The sequence below is a fragment of the Mustelus asterias genome, chromosome 18 (genome assembly GCF_964213995.1).
Source record: "Mustelus asterias chromosome 18, sMusAst1.hap1.1, whole genome shotgun sequence".
NCBI classification, from domain to species: Eukaryota; Metazoa; Chordata; class Chondrichthyes; order Carcharhiniformes; family Triakidae; genus Mustelus; species Mustelus asterias.
The window spans coordinates 24,578,337-24,601,565 of NC_135818.1; the positions used below are offsets into that span (position 1 = coordinate 24,578,337).

Genomic DNA, 23,229 nt, shown 5'->3' on the forward strand with positions numbered 1-23,229 from the left:
ACTCTTTCTGAATGCTGTATGATTCTGTAGTAGTTTCTCCTGCTTACTGAAGGAAATTTGCTGAATGACTATCAACATAGCTAACGGTATTAGGGAACTGGTCTCTCAAAAAAGGAGTGTAATAATGGCCCCGCAGGCCACCAATTTAAACAAAAGATACTGCTCAAGACCGTGCAGGGTCTTTAGTGTAGAAAAATGTGCAAGGATCTTTTTAGAAGTATAATCAGAAAAATCAAGATAATGAAGAGTAAAGAGGAGCTCGGTCAAAATAGTATTTGAGGGCCTCAATAGAAGAACGATTTACACTCCACATGAACCTATCAATATATCCTTGTATTTCTTTCTCCCTCATGTGTTTATCTAGCTTCCCCTTGAGAAGAGGTAAAAGAAATTCCAGAGGTGTCAGCTGTGGTTAAGTTGGTAGCATTCCCGCCTCTGGAGTCAGACACTTGTGGTTCTACTTGAGACGATAAGGGAAAAATGTGGTAAGGATATGGCTAGAATGTATGTGAATGGCACAAGAGGCTAATGGAAGAAAGAATGACATCAAAAGTGGGATATTAGACCCAAAGTTTAGACAACTAATCGAAACCCGAGAGGGTATTTTGAAATAAAGTAAATCTTTATAGGACCAAAAGGCATGGTCCATAATCCAGCTAGTCATCCACGCCTGAAAAAGGTAGAAAGAACAAGACTTTGGAAAGGTTTGCTGCAGTAGGTGGTGGTCAAGGACTCTGAAGGAAGACTCCAGTCAAACATTTCTGAAGGGTTACAGAAGTCAAGACCAGAGCATTGAAGTGGAAGAAACAGCGAGGTGTTTGTACTCCTTACCCACCCTACCTGATCTGCAGCAATACTCTATACTTGTCAGGGTCACATTTTTGCTGTATAATTGGTTATGTTATATCGCATCTTAAACTCTTATTAACACTCATCATCTCACCACACTGGTTGCACTTAAATTCTGATTCATTCAATGGAAAAGGATAACTCTTAAGTAACTCCTCAGACTACATTACAAAGAGCATAATTCTAATAGCGTACATGATCCGGACTTGAAACTATATTGTCTTTCCTGTACCGTCACTGGATCAAAATCCTGGAACTCTCTCCCTAACAGCACTGTGGGTGTACACATTGACTAAGTGGCTCACCACACCCTCTTAAGGACAGTAAGGGATGGGTAATAAATAAATGCCGGCTGTGCCAGGGACTCATCCTATGAACAAATATTTTTAAAAAGCTAGTCAGAATCAAGATAGAGTGCGGAATCTTGCTGCTGTTTCTGATAACAATGATGATGCTTCCAAAAAAAAATTCAAAAGGCGAATGGGGACAACCCGAGGTTGTGAAAGCCATCGTATGTTTGCAAATTCTTTACTTTCCTTAGAAGGCTAGAAGTACAGCCATCAATGGAGGGTGGAGGGAAGGGACTGCAGAGAGTGAACTAACAAGGCTGGTACTGGTTTGTAACAGAATCTTGATGGGAGCATGAATTCTCAAACATGTCCCATTGCAAGCCAAGCAGGCTGCTTTCTCGTAATTTTGTAGAAAGTTGTCTGGCCTTGCCCTCCCCGTAGAGGTGACTTAACTGGAGCTAGTTCAAGCTGGGTGGAATCTGAAAATACAATAAGTGCTTTTAACTTGAAATCAGAGCTGCTGTCATACAGGAAGTAATCCAACTTTGAAAAACCATGCTCAGACAATGCCAAAGAGAAGCCATGTATCAACATGCTGTTTGATGTTATTTAGTTTGAGTCATCATTTTACAAATGGGTGAGCGATCACCTTCTTCCTTCCTACAGTTTTCACAAGAGAGCCATCATAGGGCATTAGTAAGTTATAGAAATGAAACTTCTCTGCCCCACGTCAACAAGACCTTCACAGGCTCCCCTTTGTTGAAAGAAGCTTGCACCAGGATGTAAAATAGATCGAAAATAGACAAGCAGCTTATGAGTGAAGACTCTGCTGCAAAGCTGTTCCAGCTACTGACTGCTCAAACAACACTTCCAGACTCAATCTCTTTAGTCAGCTGATTTTACTTCGGGGCGAGATTAAAAGTGCCTTAATTGGTTTCATTTATCAAAGCAAGGGCTGAAAAACATCTTGAGCTCACTGTCTGAGTGACCCTATTGCTCACATTAGGAATGGACTTTGTTGTGATACCTGTGGTTGAATAGCCCGCCACCAGAGTTGAGGCTCACACATGAAGGACTGTTTGTGTCCTATATCCATCACTGCCTTTGTTTGTGGAGCTGTGGCTCAGTATTGATCAGTACCTTCAGGGTGGGGGGGTAGACTATTTCTGAAATATGAGAGTTTCCCTGATACCAAGCATCAGGTGACAGCCATTCTATACCCACCATAAAACAGATGACTGACTGACAGAGGTACCTGCGGATGGATGCTACACAGAATAGCACAGCCCCACAGTACAATTAGAACAAGAATTTCATTGAACTAAATGACAGAGATGGGGAGAAGTATCAAGGCTCTCAGAATACTAAAGAGAAAACATTAAACTTTTACAAGGCAGTATAGTATTGTGCATAATTCTGTTTCTTCAACTACAAAGGTATAAAAACAGAAAAGATGCGGCACAGATTTGTGGAACCAGTGAGAAGTGTAACATTTTGCATTGTCTGTGCTAGAATAATCCACCCTCTTCTCATAGCCCTCCCTGTATCAATCCAAACTAATCCCATTACCCCACCCTCTTTCCATGACCCTATATCAATCCAAACCTAATCCCACTTTCTCCTGCAACCCTGCATTGATCCCACTGCCCTCTCCTCCCATCCCCCATCTCTGTATTAATCCCAAACTATTCATGTCACCCCACTCTCCCCATAGCTCTGTATGAAACCCAGACTGATTCCACTGACCCACTCCCCACCACCCCCCCCAAACGCATATCAATTCCAAACTAATCCTCATGACCCACTCTTCCCATGGACCTGTATCAAACCCTAACAAACCCAGTCTCTCCCCTGCACTGTATAAATCCCAAACTCATCCCATTGTTCTGCCCTATCTTCCAAATTGTGTATCAATTTAAAACTAATCCCACGATCCCCCACAGCCCCATATGAATCCCAAACTAATCCATCGTCCTACTCTCCCCATAGCCTTGCATCTTTCTTTGCTTCACAACATTTGTTGTTTTCTCTTAAAAGATGTAACTACTTCCTGCAGCAAAATAATGCATAAACTCTTTGGGAAGAGCATTTCTAACTTCTCCCTTTGCTCAGAAAGGGTTTTAAATAAATTATCCCTTCTCATTGTTCTCTCTGACTGAATCAGTTTTTCCCTATGCACTATCAGAACTTTGCATAATTATGAACAATTACATCTCCTCTTAGCCTTCTGTATTGCAGTTTCTTCTCATAACTGTAGTTTCCCAGCTCCTGTATTCTTCTGATTCAAGACTGTTACCAGAAACGATGGTTATAGCCAAGCAGAGAGACTTGAGAAATAGGGACCTTTTTGACTGAAGTTGGGAGGTTAATGTATAACTTCTTGTATTTTTCTGGATGTCACCATGGAATAAGTCATTGCTGTGCTGGAGACAAAGGATCACAGAATTAGGTGAGGTGAGAGTGACTGCCTTTGGCGTCAAAGCCACATTTGACCGAGCGTGGCCTCAAGGAGCCCTAGCAAAACAGGAGTTGGGGGAAAACTCTCCGCTGGCTGGAGTCATGCATAGCAAATGAAGATGTGATTGTTGTTGGTCAATCATCTCAGTTCCAGGACATTACAGCAGAAGTTCCTGAGGGTAGTGTCCTAGGCCTACCCATCATTGGCTGCTTCATCAATGATTTGATTTAATCACATGTATTAGTATACAGTGAAAAGTATTGTTTCTTGCGCGCTATACAGACGAAGCATACCGTTCATAGAGAAAGAAACGAGAGTATGCAGAGTATGTTACAGTCATAACTAGGGTGTAGAGAAAGATCAACTTAATGCGAGGTAGATCCATTCAAAAGTCTGATGGCAGCAGGGAAGAAGCAGTTCTTGAGTCGGTTGGTACGTGACCTCAGACTTTTGTATCTTTTTCCCGATGGAAGAAAGTGGAAGAGAGATGGTCCAGGGTGCGTGGGGTCCTTGATTATGCTAGCTGCTTTGCCGAGGCATGGGAAGTGTAGACAGTATCAATGGATGGGAGGCTGGTTTAAGTGAAGGACTGGGCTTCATTCACAACCCTTTGTAGTTTCTTGCGGACTTGGACAGAGCAGGAGCCATACCAAGCTGTGATACAACTGGAAAGAATACTTTCTGTGGTGCATCTGTAGAAGTTGGTAGAGATGTAGCGGACATGCCAAATTTCCTTAGTCTGAGAAAGTAGAGGTGTTCATGGACTTTCTTAACTATAGTGCCCGCATGGAGGGACACCTAAAAACTTGATGCTCTCGACCATTTCTACTTCGTCCCCATTGATGAAGACGGGGGCATGCCCTCCACTATGCTTCCTGGAGAGAGAGAGAGAGAGAGAGAGAGAGATTATTGTTGTTGCACCAGTTTCTCTATCTCTTTCGTGTACTGTGTCTCGTCATTGTTTGAGATCCGACCCATACGGGTGGTGTCATCAGCAAACTTAAAAATCGAGTTGGCAGGAAATGTGGCGATACAGTCAAAGGCATATAAGGGGCATAGTAAGGGGCTGAGGGACACAGCCTTGCGGAACACCAGTGTTAAGGATGATCGTGGAGGTGGTGTTATTTTCTATACTTATTGACTGAGGTCTGTGGGTTAGGAAATCTCGGATCCAGTTGCAGAGGGAGGAGCCGAGCCCCGCCCCAGGCCACAAAGTTTGACGGTGAGTCTCGTAGGAACAATGGTGTTAAAGGCTGAGCTGTAGTCTACGAATAGGAGTCTGACATAGGTGTCTTTGTTAACTAGGTGTTCCAGGGTTGAGTGTAGGCCAGGGAGGTGGGGTCTGCTGTGGACCTGTTGCGACGATAGGCAAACTGTAGCGGATCCAGGCAGTCTGGGAGGCAGGAATTGATTTGCGCCATGACTAACCTTTCGAAGTACTTCATAATGATGGATGTCAGAGCCACCGGATGATGGTCATTAAGGCACGCTGCCTGGCTTTTCTTTGGTACCGGGATGATGGTCGTCTTCTTGAAGCAGGTAGGGACATCAGATTAGTGTAAAGAAAGGTCGAAGATGTCTGCGATTACCCTCACTAGCTGGTCTGCACAGGACCCGAATGCTCGTCCAGGTATCCCATCTGGGCCAGTTGCTTTCCGTGGATTGACTTTTGAGAAGCTTGCTCTGACGTTGACAATGGTGACCTCAGATAGAGGTTCGTTCGAGGCTTCCGGGATAGAGGGCGTGCTCTCGCTGACCTCTTACTCAAAACGGGCATAGAATGCGTTGAGCTCATCGGGGAGGGATGTATTGGAGCCGGCAATTTTACCTGCCTTCATCTTGTAATGATCAATGACGTTCCTTCCATCATAAGGTCAGAAGGGGGACTGCACAATGTTCAGTATCATCCGCAACTCAAATATTGAAGCAGTCCATGTCCAAATGCAGCAAAACCTGGGCAATATCCAGACTTGGGCCTCAAAGTGGCAAGTAATGCGTCTGCCACACAAATGCCAGACAACCACCATCTCCAACGAGAGAATTTAACCTGTCCACCATCAGCAAGATACAAGGCATCTACCTTGCAGCTCCAACAACTCAAGAAGCAGTGCCAAAGCATTTGATTGACCGACACAGTGGCAGCCACGTGTACCATCAAGCAGAAACTCATCAAGGCTCCTTAGACAGCAGCTTCCAAACCCACAACCTCTACCATCAAGGACAAGGGCAACAGACACATGGGAATACCATCACCTGGAAATTCCCCTCCCAAACCACACCATCCTGACTTGGGAAATATATCGCCTTTCTTCCACTGTCGCTGGATCAAAATCCTGGAATTCCCTCCCTAACAATACTTACACTACGTGGACTGCAGTGGTTCAAGAAGGCAGCTCACTACTACCTTCTCAACAGCAAATACGGATGGCAATAACTGCTGGCCTAGCCAGAGATGTCCACGTCCCATGAATGAAAAGAAAATTGCTTTGTGCTTTCAATAATACAAAACACTTCAAAATCAAGAGTTTTCTGAAATTAAGTGAATATATAGTTTCAACTAAAATGTAAAACTTGCCTTCTGATGAGAGTTGATGTAATTTAGAACAGTGTGTATACAAACTCTAACGGCAACAGGTTTAAACAATAGCTGAGGACAAATCAATTGATACACCACAAGCTATCCATTTAACAGCATACAAGAAATTCTCATTACAATGCATTAATATGAAGCTGAGCAGGAGAAAAGAATCACCCAAAAACACTTTTGCACCCTTTTAAAGCCCCTTGGAATGTTTTATTACATTAAAAGGTGTTTTAAGAATATAAGAACTAGGAGCAGGAGCACCATCTGGCCCCACGAGCCTGCTCCTCCATTCAGTAAGATCATGGTTGATCTTTGCGGACTCAGCTCCACTTACCCGCCCACTCACCATAGCCCTTAATTCCTTTACTGTTCAAAAATTTATCTATCCTTGCCTTAAAAACATTCAATGAGGTAGCTTCAACTGCTTCACTGGGCAGGGAATTCCACAGATTCACAACCCTTTGTGTGAAGAAGTTCCTCCTCAACTCAGTCCTAAATTTTCTCCCCCTTATTTTGAGGCTATGCCCCCAAGTTCTAGTTTCACCCACCAGTGGAAACAACTTCCTTGCTTCTATTTTATCTATTCCCTTCATAATCTTATATGTTTCTATAAGAATTTATGAATACAAATTGTTGTTCATAGATCAAAGAACTCCTACAGTGCAGGAGGTCACCCGGCCCATCGAGTCTGCACTGACCTTCCAACAGAGCATCCCAACCAGAGATGTTGTTTAATAGTATCAGCTGGGGCTCAGTGGATAGTGCTCTCACCCAAGGTCTGGGATTCAAGTCCCACATCAGGACGAGCAAAAATTATAGGTTGAAACTCCAGTGCAGTACTGGGGACTGCTGCACTGTCAAAGGTGCCATCTTTCAGATGAAATGCTGGTTAAGCCAAGGCCCACCTGCCCTCAGGGAGACGCACAAGACCACACGGCACTATTTCAAAGAGCAGCAGCAGAGGTCTTCTGGGTCAATATTTATCTCGGAATCATCATTAAAAAATGATCTGGGCATTATGGGAGCTTGCTGTGCAGAAACTGGCTGCTGCATTCCCTACATTAGTACAGTTCAAAAGTACTTCAATGGCTGTAAAAGTACTTTGAGATGGTCAGTGATTGGGCACCATATAAATCCAAGCCTTTACTTTTATTCACTGTTACATTTCTAAAAAATTACTGAATAGACAATTGCACCATGTCAATCTCTCTAATAAACCTCAAGGAGCTCCTGATAATCATAGTTCCCTCAGGTGTTCCCGAGCCTCACTTGATTGTTGTTCCAACTGGCAAGAGTAACAGGCTACCTGTTAAGAGCCTTCATGATTACAAAGGTTTATGATGGGGAAACTAATGAGAGATTGTTTCTCCTGGTCATTAACACAATAATGGTGGAACACTAATTTACAATAATCACAAAACGAGTTGAAGAGGAGATTAAAGAACATTTAATCATCAAGGGCATTTAGAATGTGGAATTGAGTTATGAGGAAGGAGTCCATAAACTGTTTTAGAAAGGAATTAAGATAGTTTCTTGCAAAATGGGAATATTCAAGGGAAGAAGAGTGGGACGAGGTTAGGCTATGCAGGGAAAATAATGGGCTGACTGACCATTTTACTTTAGCCACTGCCTGACAGGATGATGAGATAGTTGGCAGAGTTTACTGCACCTTGACCTAGATCACAGTGGGCACAATTACAGTACTGAATTGGCACAAAACAGCTGACTGCATGTAAAGTGGAAATGTCAATATAGTCTATGTTGTTCTACAGTGGAGATTGGGACAGAATTCAGGGAGATTCACCTCATCATCCTTATTTGACCTGGAGTCCTCAATGTCTTTCCTGGATGCGTGAAAATGACTGCAGTACATTACCTGCTCTTTGCAGGTGCAGCCCTTCTCAAAGCATTTTTACTCAATTGTAGAATTGCTGCTTCCTTGTCACATGATGTGCACTATTCCACATGCACTGACCCCTGTTCCTTGGCTTTACTTGAAGCTGGTTGTCAAAGGCGGCACTCCCCTCCCCCCCCCCCCCCCCTCAGCACTTCACCCACTGCTGCTGAGATCAGAAAGTGAGTGGGTGAAGTCACACCGGTCCATTTGTAGGAGATCACTTTTTTTGTACTTTTCCCAAGAGGCTTTCGCTAGTCGTTTTAAAGATGACTAAGTGAATAGACCCGAAACTTGGAAATTCAAAACAGCCAAAATCAGAACATCGGAAAATTAGGCCATTGACGTGTCTTGAATAGGATCATGGGATTTTCTTGACAACATCCTTGCAGGGTTGCAGAGTCAGTAGGTAGGATGAATCAGCAAGGCTTACCTTGATAAACTATACAGGCTAAGGAAATGAGAAATTCTGCAGCTTTCGAATTGAAAACAATCGCAATATAGCATGAACAACATTTTTAAAGGTAAACATGGAAAGCAGCCTTTGTGCAAGGGTTTTAGGGTGAATGACACAACATCTTAATCTCCCAAGACAAAACTTAATCAATCTTGAATTATATGCGCTGGAGAGTCAACTGAGAACTTATTATCCTGCCTAATAAAAATTGTTCTATCAGTATGTCAATTTAAATCCTTATAAGTTAGAAAATAACTATAGTCTTGCACTTGATCCATGAACTTTTGAATTTTAAATGAGGGAGGAATCATTATACAAACTAAACAATTCTTCTCAAACTTTGGCAACATTGGACAGCCTTACATAATTCCCTCCCAGCATTACAATCTACTTTGTTCCTTCCAGTGAGTAAATAATAAATTCTGACCAACAGTTTGGCTTCATGCAGCGGACTCCTGTTCACGACTCTCAGACTAGTGAACCCAACAGTACCCGAGGACCAGTCTCTGCTGGTAACAGAAAACATACGAAGAATTGTATATCCTTACCAAAGGGTGCCATTTTCCCCCTTATCGAGGCTGGTGAATCTGCTGTAAAGGCGTGTAATCTGGCTGTGAGAGACTGTTTTAAGAAAAACAGAGAAATCAGACAGCTTTAGGGATGAGCGGTTTAGAATGTCGCCTTGCCACTTCAGCGACAGGGCACCTGCTGACTGCCCTGCATAAGAACAGCCTCAATATTGCTCAACTAGATATGAAGCAACACAAAGTTCTCAAACTCAGCAACTCCATCAGCAATGGCAGTCAACTGGAGCTATACCAGCACCACACAGTTTATCAGTCTCTTGGCCTATCTCCCAATCTGCCCTTCCCTTCCTTTGCCTGAGCTTCTCCCCTTTGTGTTTCCCCATCCCTCTCCTCCTAATGATCCCCAGCCTCATATCTTTCCCTCCTCCCCACACCATCACATTCCACATCCCTCTTCCTCCCGGTCCCCTCCCTCCTCCCCCAACCCACACATCTCCCTCCAACCTACCCTCCGAGATCCCACCTTCCCATTTCCTGCCCAATCCTTCTCCCTCCCTCCCCATCTCTAGCCCTCTTTCTCTCCTATCCCTCCCATCCCACTCCAACCTGCTTATTCTCCCCTTTGCACCACCTTCTCCTCCTCTTTATAACACTGCACCCACTTCTTCCGCTCAGTCTCCACCCCCACACCTTGCAACATCTGATTGTTCCCCACCCTCCCCCTTTACCCCACTCATGCTCTCCCACGCCCCCTCCCTCCTGCCCAAGTCCCCCACCCTACCCTCCTTTTCCAGACCTCCAGCCCATCCCCACCCTTCCACGTACCTCTGCCTCCTATCCCCTCCTGCCCAAGTCCTCTTTCCTACGTCACACCTCATGCCCTCCCCTTTGTCCCCCCCCCACCCACCCCTCTCTTCCCCCCTCACCCCTCCTCGCTCCCACCCACCTGACCCTCCCTTCACCCCTCTCCTCCTCGCCCCACCCACCTCTCCCCACCTGCCTCTCCTCCTCGCCCCCCCCCGCTCTCCTCCTCGCCCCCCCCCGCTCTCCTCCTCGCCCCCCCCCGCTCTCCTCCTCGCCCCCCCCCGCTCTCCTCCTCGCCCCCCCCCGCTCTCCTCCTCGCCCCCCCCCGCTCTCCTCCCCCCGCTCTCCTCCTCGCCCCCCCCCGCTCTCCTCCTCGCCCCCCCCCGCTCTCCTCCTCGCCCCCCCCCGCTCTCCTCCTCGCCCCCCCCGCTCTCCTCCTCGCCCCCCCCGCTCTCCTCCTCGCCCCCCCCCGCTCTCCTCCTCGCCCCCCCCCGCTCTCCTCCTCGCCCCCCCCCGCTCTCCTCCTCGCCCCCCCCCGCTCTCCTCCTCGCCCCCCCCCGCTCTCCTCCTCGCCCCCCCCCGCTCTCCTCCTCGCCCCCCCCCGCTCTCCTCCTCGCCCCCCCCGCTCTCCTCCTCGCCCCCCCCCCGCTCTCCTCCTCGCCCCCCCTCTCCTCTTCGCCCCACCTTTCCCCCGCCCCACCTTCCCCCCTCCCCGCCCCACCTTCCCCCACCTTCCCCCCCTCCCCGCCCCACCTTCCCCCCCCTCCCCGCCCCACCTTCCCCCCCCTCCCCGCCCCACCTTCCCCCCCCTCCCCGCCCCACCTTCCCCCCCCTCCCCGCCCCACCTTCCCCCCCCTCCCCGCCCCACCTTCCCCCCCCTCCCCGCCCCACCTTCCCCCCCGCCCCACCTTCCCCCCCTCCCCGCCCCACCTTCCCCCCCGCCCCACCTTCCCCCCTCCCCCCCGCCCCACCTTCCCCCCTCCCCGCCCCACCTTCCCCCCCTCCCCGCCCCACCTTCCCCCCCTCCCCGCCCCACCTTCCCCCCCATCTCCTCCTCGCCCCACCTTCCCCCCATCTCCTCCTCGCCCCACCTTCCCCCCCATCTCCTCCCCTCCCCACCTTCCCGCCCCACCTTCCCCCCTCCCCGCCCCACCTTCCCCCCCTCCCCGCCCCACCTTCCCCCCCTCCCCGCCCCACCTTCCCCCCCTCCCCGCCCCACCTTCCCCCCCTCCCCGCCCCACCTTCCCCCCCTCCCCGCCCCACCTTCCCCCCCTCCCCGCCCCACCTTCCCCCCCTCCCCGCCCCACCTGTCCCCCCCTCCCCGCCCCACCTGTCCCCCCCTCCCCGCCCCGCCCCACCTGTCCCCCCCATCTCCTCCTCGCCCCACCTTCCCCCCTCCCCTCCTTCCCCCCTCCCCACCTTCCCCCCTCCCCTCCCCACCCCACCTTCCCCTCCCTCTCCTCACCCCACCCCCCCCCCCTCTGCCTACCCTCCCTCATCCCTCCTTACTCTCTCACTCCTCTCCTTCCTTCCGGCCCGGTCTCTCCCACTCCGCCTGCCCCCTGTAGACCGCACACTCACAGCCGGTCTCCTTCTTGATTTCCTCGATCTCCTCCTCCCGGAGCAGACTGGATGCTCTGGATCCCATTCTCCGCCTCAGTGTCTCCGGCCCGGGCTTCTGTTGACTCTCGGCCGCGCGCTCACTGAACTTCCGGCCGCGAGCGCCCTGGCCCCGCCCCCCCAGCCACGTCACCGCGACCAGCATTTGTGACGTCATCACCAGGCGTGCAGGGCCCGGTGCCGGGACCACCAGGAGCAGTGTGTCCGGTGCCGGGACCACCAGGAGCAGTGTGTCCGGTGCCGGGACCACCAGGAGCAGAGTGTCCGGTCACATCACCGCCCGGAGCCCAGTGTCAATGTCAGGAAAGATCCAATTTCTCCATAAAACAAAAAGCTCAAATGCTAGAGACACAGCATTACAGGACATGGGGGCAAGGAGCAGATTAAATTTAATATAGAGGTGTGAAGTGATTTGTTTTGGCAGAAAGAAGGCCAAGAAACTATTCTAAATAAAAGGGTAAATTGGATGCAGGAATGGAGAGAGCTGCGGGTCGAAGGTGGCAGGACAGGTTGAGAGAGGACAGGTTGAACAAGGCATGTGGGTCCCTGAGCTTTATAAATACTGGCACCAATTGCAAAAATAAGGAAGTGTTGCTGAAACTTGACAAGGCATCGGTTCAACCGCAACTGGAAGATCATGTCCAAATTGGGCACCACACACGAAGGACGTGAATGGTTTAGAGAATGGTTCCAGTGCTGGGATAGATTGGTGATACTGGGGTTGTTATTCTTGAAGTAGAGAAAGTTGAGAGAAGATTTGATAAGAGATGCTATAAAAATCACGTGTTTGGACGAAAAAGATAGGGAAAAGCTGTTCCCATTGATGGACGGGCTGAGAACCAGACAACACTAATTTAAAGTGAATCATAAACAAACCAACAGCAAGATGAGGAAAAACCTTTTAACACACCAAGTGGTTAGGATCTGGACTGCACTGCCTGATGGTGTCTTTCAAAACGAAACTGGATAATTACCTGAATAGGAAAGATTTGTTTAACCCAAAAGAATGACAGGGCAGTGGAACTAGCTGAGTTGCTCTCATAGAATTCTGGCACAGACACAATGGACCGAATGTCCTCCTTTTGTGCTGTAACCATTGCACAATTCTGTCTGTTGAAGTGCTGGGTTCCCAATGGCTGAGAACTAAGACTTGTAACTAACAATTTCATATCCGTGCGGTCAGGATATGCATTGACCTAGTAAACTTGAAAAAGGCATTGCTCAAACCTCATCACCCTATTTGGAAAGTGGAACAGGTGATAGCAGACATACCAAATGCTAAGGTTTTTAGCATCCTGGATACGAAATGCAGGTTCTAGCAAACCCAATTAGCTGAAAAATCCTCAAAACTGATCACATTCTTATCTCCGCTAGGCAAATATCAGTTTCTTCATACGTGCTATGGTACCTCCATAACTTGATTTTGTGTCTCTGTGCCCTGTTTGAGAGCAGATTTCCACTCCATCTGACGAAGGAGCAGCGCTCCGAAAGCTAATGGCATTTGCTACCAGATATACCTGCTGGACTTCAACCTGGTGTTGTTAAAACTCTTACTGTGTTTACCCTAGTCCAACGCCGGCATCTCCACATCATGACCTCCAGTGGCAGCATGGAGCAACGCTTTACAATTCTGCAAAAGAGTTATGACACCTAATGTCATTATCCAATGCAGCACAATGACTACTTTCTGTTTCATGGTTACTGGTACTCTTCTTAGAACACAAAACCGTTAGTGATATTCTAGTCTCATAGTCCTAGAGGTTTACAGCGTGGAAACAGGCCCTTCAGCCCAACTTGTCCATGCCGCCCTTTTTTTAAAAAACTCCTAAGCTAGTCCCATTTGCCCCATATCTCTATATACCCATCTTACTCATGAAGCATAGAAAGCATAGAAACCCTACAGTACAGAAAGAGGCCATTTCGGCCCATCGAGTCTGTACCGACCATAATCCCACCCAGGCCCTACCCCATATCCCGACATATTTACCCACTAATCCCTCTAACCTACGCATCTCAGGACACTAAGGGCAATTTTTAGCATAGCCAATCAACCTAACCCGCACATCTTTGGACTGTGGGAGGAAACCGGAGCACCCGGAGGAAACCCACGCAGACACAAGGAGAATGTGCAAACTCCACACAGACAGTGACCAAGCCAGGAATTGAACCTTGGTCCGTCGAGCTTTGAGGCAGCAGTAGTAACCACTGTGCCACCCATAAACTGTGCCGCCATGTAACTGTCTAAATGCTTTTTAAAAGACAAAATTGTACCCACCCCTACTACTACCTCTGGCAGCTTGATCCAGACACTCACCACCTTCTGTGTGAACAAATTGCCCCTCTGGACACTTTTGTATCTCTCCCCTATCATGTGATATATTACTGGTAGCTTACCAGTGTTGTCACAAGATGTCTTTGTACTTTATCTTTTCTGGGGCCTGGCATTGTAAAGCATGCACCTATGAACCAAGTTGGATGAACCCCAATGTAAAGCGTCCTGAAGATCCACCAGTGGCCTTATGTTCTGGTCAACTATATGAAACTTGAAACTGCCCAATGTGCTGTGGAAAGTGGCTACACCTTCAATGCAGATGGTTCGTTCGCCATAAACCACAAGGTCCACCTGGGTATTGGGGTCCAGTGCTGCATATGGGTCTTGTTCCCTTAGCATTCAGCTGGGCAATATGTTACACTTTGCTCCAGTGTCAATATTTACCTTCAGTCTTGCATTGCTGCAAATCATGTTGAGGGTGTTGAAGATCTCACCCTTTTCTGTGATGGTTTTGACACTCACAGTAGTTGGTAGTTCAGTGGTTTCGCTGAGCTCTAATTTGTTCACCTTGCTGATGATGCTCATAAGCTTGGAGGACTGTCCAGCTGCAGTGTGGCTGCTGGCAAATTAATGCTGCTGTGGTTTCGATTTGCAGCATTTTGATAAATGGTTCTACTTGCCACATGTATTGCATTGTTTACCACGTGAAACATGTTGTTCTGGTCTGAGGGTGACCACCACAGTTGGACAGGGTGTGCCCTGTACCACATAATAGCTGAAGGTACAAATGCAGATTGTGTGAATCAGGAGCTCCTATTTATTGTTGGTAAGTGGGACAGAATGTTGCAGGTTTTCATGACACTGCTGTCCGAGGTGTCCTGTCAGTCTGAACTCTGTCAGATTTCTCTGCTTTTCCTTTAACTGTCTCTCGTGACTAGATTACATACCTGTCTGGAAGATTCATGAAATTTGAAAGGTGAAATGGCAGCCTTTGAATTACAATGTCTTGGGAAAAGCACATTCATGCATTTCCTGTTACCAGCAGATACTGGTCCCAGGTCATAACCATGAGTAGGATTCCAATGCATAAAGGCAGTCTCACTCTACGGCCTGTGGGAGTTTATTATTCACTCATTGAATTTTCCAGGTGCATTGTCTGACCTAAGCAGTGGTTAACCTTTCTAAAAGATTGTATTTCAAGGCATCAACAAACTATTTAGATCTAATGAAAGGTCTCTCTGCATAGTGTACAAAGAACAGTACAGCACAGGAACAGGCCCTTCGGCCCAAGCCTGTGCCAATCACGTTGTCCTATCTAGACCAACAGCCTGTATCCCTCTATATTCTGCCTGTTCATGTGTTTATCCAGATAAGTCTTAAATGTCACTAACGTATCTGCCTCAACCACCTCACTTGGCAGTGCATTCCAGGCCCCCACCACCCTCTGTGAAAATCTTCCTGTGCACATCTCTATTGAACCTTTCACCCCTTACCTTGAACATGTGCCCCCACGTAATTGTCAATTTTGCCCCGGGAAAAAGCTTCCAACTGTTCACTTTATCTATGCCCCTCATAATTTTTTAAACTTCTGTGAGGTTGCCCCTCAGCCTCCATCTTTCTCAGGAGAACAAGCCCAGTTTATTCAATCTCTCCTCATAGCTAATACCCTCACATCAGGCAACATCCTGGTAAACCTTTTCTGTACTCCCTCCAAAGCCACCATGTCCTTCTGGTAGTGTGGCGACCAGAATTGGACGCAGTATTCCAAATGTGGCCGAACCAATGTTTTATAAAACTAACATAATTTGCCAACTTTTATACTCAATGCCCCGGCCAATGAGGGCAAGCATGCCATATGCTTTCTTCACCATCTTTTCCACCTGTGCTGCCACTTTTAAGGATTGGTGGACCTGTACACCCAGATCACTCTGTGTGCCTATACTCCTGATGGTTCTGCTATTTATTTTATAACTCCCACCTGAATTGGATCTACCAAAATACATCACCTCGCATTTGTCCGGATTAAATTCCATCTGCCATTTCTCCGTCCAATTTTCCAACCTATCTATAGCCTGCTGTATTCTCCGACAATGTTCATCACTATCTGCAACTCCAGCAATCTTAGTATCATCCGCAAATTTGCTAGCCAGACCAGTTATGTTTTCTTCCAAGTCATTTACATATATTACAAACAACAGAGGTCCTGCGCAACACCACTAGTTACAGAAGTTACAGACCTCCATTCAGAAAAACATCCTTCCACTGCTACCCTCTGTCTTCTATGGCCAAGCCAGTTCTGAATCCATCTAGCTAGTTCACCCTTGATTCCGTGTGATTTAACCTCTTGTACTAACCTACCATGAGGGACCGTGTTAAATGCTTTACTAAAGTCCCTGTAGACAACATCCACACCCCTTCCCTTGTCAATCATTTTTGTCACTTCCTCAAAAAATTCAATCGAATTACTGAGACATGACCTCCCTTGTACCGTCATTAATAAGACCAGTTCCAAATGTGTATAGATCCTATCCCTAAGAATCTTCCCCAACAATTTCACTATCACTGATGTCAAGCTCACTGGCCTATAAATACCCAGGTTATCCTTGCTACCCTTAAAGAATGGGACAACATTGGTTATCGTCCAATGCTCTGGGACCTCACCTGTGGCCAACGAGGAAACAAATATTTCTGTTAGAGGTCCAGCAATTTCCTCACTCGTCTCCCTCAATAATCTGGGATAGATGCCATCTGGCCCTGGGGATTTCTCTATCTTAATGCTTTTTAATACACTTAATACTTCCTCCTTTGTAATGGTGACTTGCTCTAGAGGGTTTACTTACCCCTCCGAGACACCATCAATCAACGTGTCCCTCTCCTTTGTGAATACCGATGCAAAGTACTCATTAAGGATCTCACCCGCTTCCTTTGGTTCTACGCATAATTTCCCTCCTTTGTCTTCGAGTGGACCAACTCTTTCTTTAGCTACCTTCTTGTTCCTAATAGATGTACAAAATACCATGGGATTCTCCTTAATCCTGCCTGCCAAGGTCATTTTGTGACCCCTTTTTGCCCTCCAACTCCGTTATTTTCTACTTTCACTGTATTCTTTAAGTGCTTCATCTGTTTTTAGTTGCCTTGACCTTATGTATGCATCCTTTTTCTTTTTGACTCGACTCACAATTTCCCTGGTCATCCATGGTTCCCGAATCCTGCCTTTCCCGTCCTTCCTTTTCACAGGCATATGCCTGTCCTGCACACCAATCAACTGCTCCTTAAAAGACTCCCACATGCCAGATGTGGATTTATCCTCAAACAGCTTCTCCCAAACAACAGCCTCCAAATCCTGCCTAATCCGGCTGTAGTTAGCCTTTCCCCAGTTTAGCACCCTAACCCAAGGACAACACTTGTCCTTTTCCATGAGTATCTGAAAACTTACAGAACTGTGTTCACTGTTTGCCATGTGTTACCCCGCTGCAACTTTGATGACCTGGCCAGGCTCATTCCTTAGTACCAGGTCCAGTATAGCCACCTCGCTATTCGGACTATCTACATATTGTTCCAAAAAACCTTTCTGGACACACTTAAATTCCTTACCATCTGGGCTCCTAGCTGTAAGGGATTTCCTGTCAATATGAGGAAAATTAAAGTCTCCCACGACAATAACCCTATTATTTCTACATCTGTCCAAAATCTGCTTACAAATCTGTTCTTCAACTTCCCGTGGGCTTTTGGGAGGCCTGTAGTACAGCCCCATTATAGTGACCGCCTCTTCCTTTTTCTGAGCTCTACCCACAGTGCCTCGTTACATGATTCTTCCAAGGTGTCCTTCCTCTGTACAGCTGTGTGGTCATGTGATGACGTGGCTACAAAAAGGGTCATGTGATGGGAATGCGGATGTTTTCCCCGGAGTTGGGGCAGAGCACTAGCATGGAGTAGCTGCTCAGCCAGTGAATAAAGCATTGTTGTTACAAGTCCTCGGTTGTCAATGTTTGCGAACCTAGCACTTGTACATGGTGTCATGAGTTGGCAGTATGGCATAAGGACTTCATCGCTTCAACCCACTGGTATTCAATAAAAACATTGCAGACAGTTGGGAAAAGTTTGAGGTGTGGTGTATTTACTGTGGTGCTGCGTTATCTGACAAATCAAAAAAAGGTACAAGCTTACACCTTCTTAAACTTAGGCCATTGAGAAGTTCAAGTTATTTGTTTTCCAAATGGAGGAGAAGAAAGAGGACCCAAAATAATTCGAAAAAAGTTTTGAGAACATTTGTCTTCTGGAAAAAAAAATGTTCGACAGACATGTGTTTAATTCAACAAACCAGTAACTTGAAAATAGCGAAGAAATGTGCATTTGGTATTCTTACTAATGAGTTAGTCAGGGATTGAATAGCCTGCAGGGTCCCCAGCAATCTTGTCCATAAGTAGCTGCTGCGAGAGAAAGATTCAGTACTACAAACATCCATTAGCATCTGCATGTTAAATCTCCAACAAGAGAGATTCTATTGCCCCTTGACATTCAAAGGCATTATCATCACTGAATCCTATTAACAACATGCTGGGGATTATCATTGACCAGAAATGGAACTGGACTAGCCATATAAATACCATGGCTACAAGAGCAGGTCAGAGGCTGGGAATCCTGCAGCAAGTAACTCACCTCCTGACTCCCCAAAGCCTATCTACCATCTACAAAGGCACAAGTCAGGAGTGTAATGGAATATTCTCTACTTGCTTGGATGAGTGCAGCTCCAATAGCACTCAAGAAGCACAACATCATCCAGGACAAAGCAGCCCTCTTGATTGGCATCCCTTGCACAAACATTCACCCCCCCTCCCCATCGATGCATGCAGGCTGTAGAGTGTGCCATCTATAAGATGCACTGCAGGAACTCACCAAGGCTCCTTAGACAGCATCTTTCAAATGCACGACTGCTACCATCTAGGACAAGAGCAGCACCACCACTTGGAAGATCCCTTCCAAGCCACTCACCATCCTGACTTGGAAATCACCATTCATTCACTATCGTTGGGTCAAAAGCCTGATCTTCCTTGCTAACAGCACTGTGGTGTACCTACACCACATGGACTGCGGTGGTTCAAGAACGTAGCTCCCCACCACATTTTCAAAGGCACTTAAGGATGGGCAATAAATGCTGGCCTATCCATTGATGCCCATATCCGAAGAATGAATTTTAAAAATTGTGATGGAGGAGATGGTTCACTTTAATTTCATTTTGTAGAATCCAGTGCATGATAACTTGTTGGGCAGACTGCCACCTTTACATAACCTGTTGGATGTTCGTTCTATTGATTTCAAATCGGTAAGCAATCTGCTCCGCAAACGTAACAAACTCGGTGGCAAAGTTAAAATGATCCTCTGGACTGGAGCGTGTTGATGGACAAAGGTCCGCATAAACCGGTCACAGCAAATGATAATAACTGTTTGCAACTCCCTACCCCAGAATGGCTGAGAGCACGAACGCAGAGTGTGTGGGATCAAGAGCTCCCATTTATTAGTTAGCAGCTAGTAAGTGGACAGGATGTTGTAGCTTTTTATAGTACTATAGTACAGCGGCGACTCTTACGGCTGTTTCGCAGAATGATTCATCCATGAAAACTGTCAAGTATAGCAAATATGCCAGCATCAAAGGCGACAAGTAAATTGAAAGAAGAATACATTTCAACGTTCTGACTCACTGTCACCAGGACAGGAACAGAGGAGGCTATTCAGCACCCGGAGCTTGTTCTGCCATTCCATCAGACGATGGCTGATCTGCATCTTAACTCCATTTTTTCACCTGTGATCTGTACACTTTTATACACTTGCCAAACATAAATCCATCAGAGTCTTTACATTTTGAATTGGCTTAGCATTTCTTTTGCGGGGCGGGGGGGATAATATTTCCATTAACCTTTCCTGATCCCACTGCGAAACAGCCTAGCTCAGTTTAAGATTATGCCTCCTTATTCTGGATTCCTTCACAAGACCACATTAACCTATCAAATTCCTTCATCATTTTAAATACATCAATTAGTTCACCCTTTGAAGGTCATTGGAATATATAAACCAGCTTGATGCAACTTGTTCTCAATTCAACTTTTTAAGCCTTGCATAATTTGAGTGAATTTGCTCAATACTTCCTCCAAGGCCAAAATATCCTTCCTGAGGTACAATGTTCACAGTTGAATAGAGTACTTCAGAAGGGGTCCAACCAAGGGTCTGATCTGTACAATTGAAGCATCAGTTCCTCACTTTTGTATTCCAGAATTCTTGAGATAAAGACCAACATTCCATTGGACTTTGTTTCTGCGCATTAGCGTTAATGAGGTGACAGCAGCCAATAACCTTTCCTCCTCCACATTTCCCAGTTTCTCACCATTAAGAAAATATTCAGACTTATTGTTCTTGGGTTCAAAGTGAATGACTTCACTCTTCCCTGCATTGAACTCCATCTTCTACAGTTTTTAATCATAAGAAATTGGAGCAGAAGTAGGTCATTTGGCCGATCGAATCTGCTCTACCATTCAATAAATCATGTTTGGTCTGTTTGTGGCCTTGATTCCACTTTTCTTCCTGACACCCCCACCCCATCCCCCTCAGCTTCCTCATTGATCAAAAATCTAACTCAGCCCTGAATATATTCAATGATCCAATCTGCACACTCACTGGGGGAGAGAATTCCCAAGACTAACAACCCTCAGAAAAAAATCCTCCTCTCCACCTTAAATGGGAAACTCATTTTTAAATTGTGCCCCTTATTTCTTGATTCCCCCATGAATGGAAACAACCTCTCAGCATCTACCCTGTCACGTCCCTCAGAATCTCATATGTTTAAGATTTTCTTCTCAACTCCAAAGAGTATATGCCCAACCTGAATTTAGATGAAAATTTGAAATGCCATAGCATACAAGGCTACAGACCAAGTGCTGGAAAATGGGATTAGGTAGGTGTTTGTTGGCTGGTGCACACATATTGGACCAAAGGACCTCTTGCTCTGCTATAAAACTCTATGCTCAACCTTTCCACATAAACCGAACAAATGGGACTCCTCCTGCAAACCTGAACTCCCCCCACCCCCGACCATGGGACACCCCCTTTCACCCCTGGCTACTCCCCCAAACCCCCAACTATCCCCCCCCATGGGAATCCCCCCTCCCAACCTATCCAATTCCTCCCCAACTTCTGATGGTCTTCCTGTGTTTGACTGCCGACCTGTGGACACAACCCTGACCCCTCCTGACCAAGCTCCGACCCCCCCCCCCCCCCCCCCCCAAGTTCCAACACTCCCAACTCTCCAGAATTCTGACACCCTCACCACCCCAGAATTCTGACAATCCCACCTCCTGATACCCTCATTTCTCCCAAGTATGGACACCCTCAGCTCCTGAGTTTTCAGCCTCCGACACCACCCCCCCTCCCCGAGCTCAGAAAACCCCACCCCACCCACGGCTTCGAACTCCCTTGTTAACTTTTTATGTGGCAACTTATCAAAAGCCTTCTGCCCACTCAATTTGTCAATCCACAGCCTTTATAACTCATGTCTCCCAACTTAGTGTTATCGACTAAATATGGACATACAATTCTTATTTCTTCATCTAATTTACCATACAAGATGAAAATCTTATGGGCAAATAATCGATAACATCATAAACAAAACTAATACAAATACTAGATCATTGGAGTGAATGAATTCTAGCTGTTTCCCCAACACTTGGGTCTGCTGCTTAATATATAGCAAATTCTCGACCACACAGCGTCATCACCACTCCAAAGTGTTCACTGGTTTATCTGCCAATTCTGTTTTTCTATACTAGAAGCCCCAAAAATCCATCATGAGATTGTTATTCTCATTCACCTATCTGGCAACAGTCATTATATGCACTGCAAGGTCCCACAAACAATGCTGAAATATTTACACAATTTTTTAAAATTGGTGCATATTGGTAGAATAATAAAGATCTGGCTACAACTTGATTTTACAGATTTTACAGGCTATGAGATCTTTAGAAAGGATAGGCAACATGGAAAAAGGCAGAGTATCAAATTTATAGAGGATACAATTACTGTTATAGATAGAAGAGATTTCAGTAAATTGAACAGTGGAAACAGTACGAGTATTGTTAAGGATCAGCAAAGGATGCAATTTGGTAGGAGTGGTCTGCAGAACTCCTTCTTAAACTGCCACTAGTATCAATGTCATGAAAAATGAATCTCTCCCTCCCACAGTAATCTTACAGTCAAACATTTACTATCCGAATTGTTTTATCCCTATGGCAATCAGCATGTGGCTTGGATAGTTATTACAGGATAACCTATATCAAGGTCCTGATTTTTAAATTTAGAACAAAGCTCTTGATACTCCCTTAGCGGGGCCCCCATAAAGGTCATGTTTTTGTTTACGATGGAGCTCAGCGATTGAGACAAACTTTACTGTTCCAGTTGAGATCAGCTAATCTGATCATCGAGCAGGAATTAAACCTGGGAGCTGTGTGGTCTCTATGATGCGACATTCTGGGTAATGATTTTTGGCACAATACAAGATACATTATTGCTGTATTCTCCAGAGTTTAAGAGTACAAAAGTGGAATAATCTGATGAAATAGCTTTACATTCTTATCCCTCTTATGGGATGTTTGATTTACATAGATTTTAACATACAAACAAGGAGAGGGTCATTTAATGACCCCATTTAATAAGATCATGACTGATCTGATAGTAACCTCAAATCTGCATCCCACTGACCACCCAATAACCGATCACCCCCCACTTACCCAAATCTATTTCAAAATATTCAAAGGCTCTGCTTCCAATATCTTTTCAAAGGCTCACAATCCTCCGAGAGAAAACATTTTGCTTCATCTCCATTTTAAATGGGTGACTCCTTATTTTTAAACAGTGACTCCTAGTTCTAGATTCTCCAACAACATCCTCTCCACATCCAATCAAGATCCCTCAAAATTTTGCATGTCTCAATCAAGTCACTTCTTATTCTTTTAAACTCGTGTATACAACCCAGCCTGTCCAACCTTTCCTCATAAGACAACCCATTCCAGGTATTAGTCTGGTAAACCTTCTCTGAACTGCTTCCAATATAGTTGGACTACATGCAGCTTTCCATCTGTTATGATTACCACTGATAAAAACCTTACCAGTATCAGGCGTTCTATGCCCCAAGGTCCCCATGTTAAACTAAGTGATGCGCAGGCTTCTAACAGGGTTCATTTGCCAAGTTCTGTGGCAATGGGAAATTGTCGATGAGGACAGGACTGTGAACCTGGAAATCCCTAGTTGAGAATCTGCACACAGGATACAGAGGCATGAAAGTTGTTGGATAGCTTTGTTGGGACAGAGATGTCTTGCGCAGTAGCTTGTGACTGAGCAGTCCTCCGTTGGCTCCATCTCATCAACTTTATTAGTTACATCCTTGTTTGGTTCAAAGATCTAAGTGATGCCTGTATTACTCTATCCATG

The 23,229-nt window shown here is 46.1% G+C and overlaps 1 protein-coding gene across 1 annotated transcript in view; it reads right to left on the minus strand.

The window, feature by feature from the left end:
• Window positions 1-11,598, minus strand: part of chp1 (calcineurin-like EF-hand protein 1) — a 29,136-nt gene extending 17,538 nt beyond the window's left edge. Inside the window, exons 1-2 of the mRNA XM_078233560.1 lie at window positions 11,445-11,598; window positions 9,081-9,153 (exon numbers count right to left, since the gene is read on the minus strand). Coding sequence (XP_078089686.1) covers window positions 9,081-9,153; window positions 11,445-11,511 — 140 coding nt within the window. The 5' untranslated portion in view covers window positions 11,512-11,598. The remainder of the gene's footprint in view (window positions 1-9,080; window positions 9,154-11,444) is intronic.
• Between the last annotated feature and the right edge of the window lie 11,631 nt (window positions 11,599-23,229).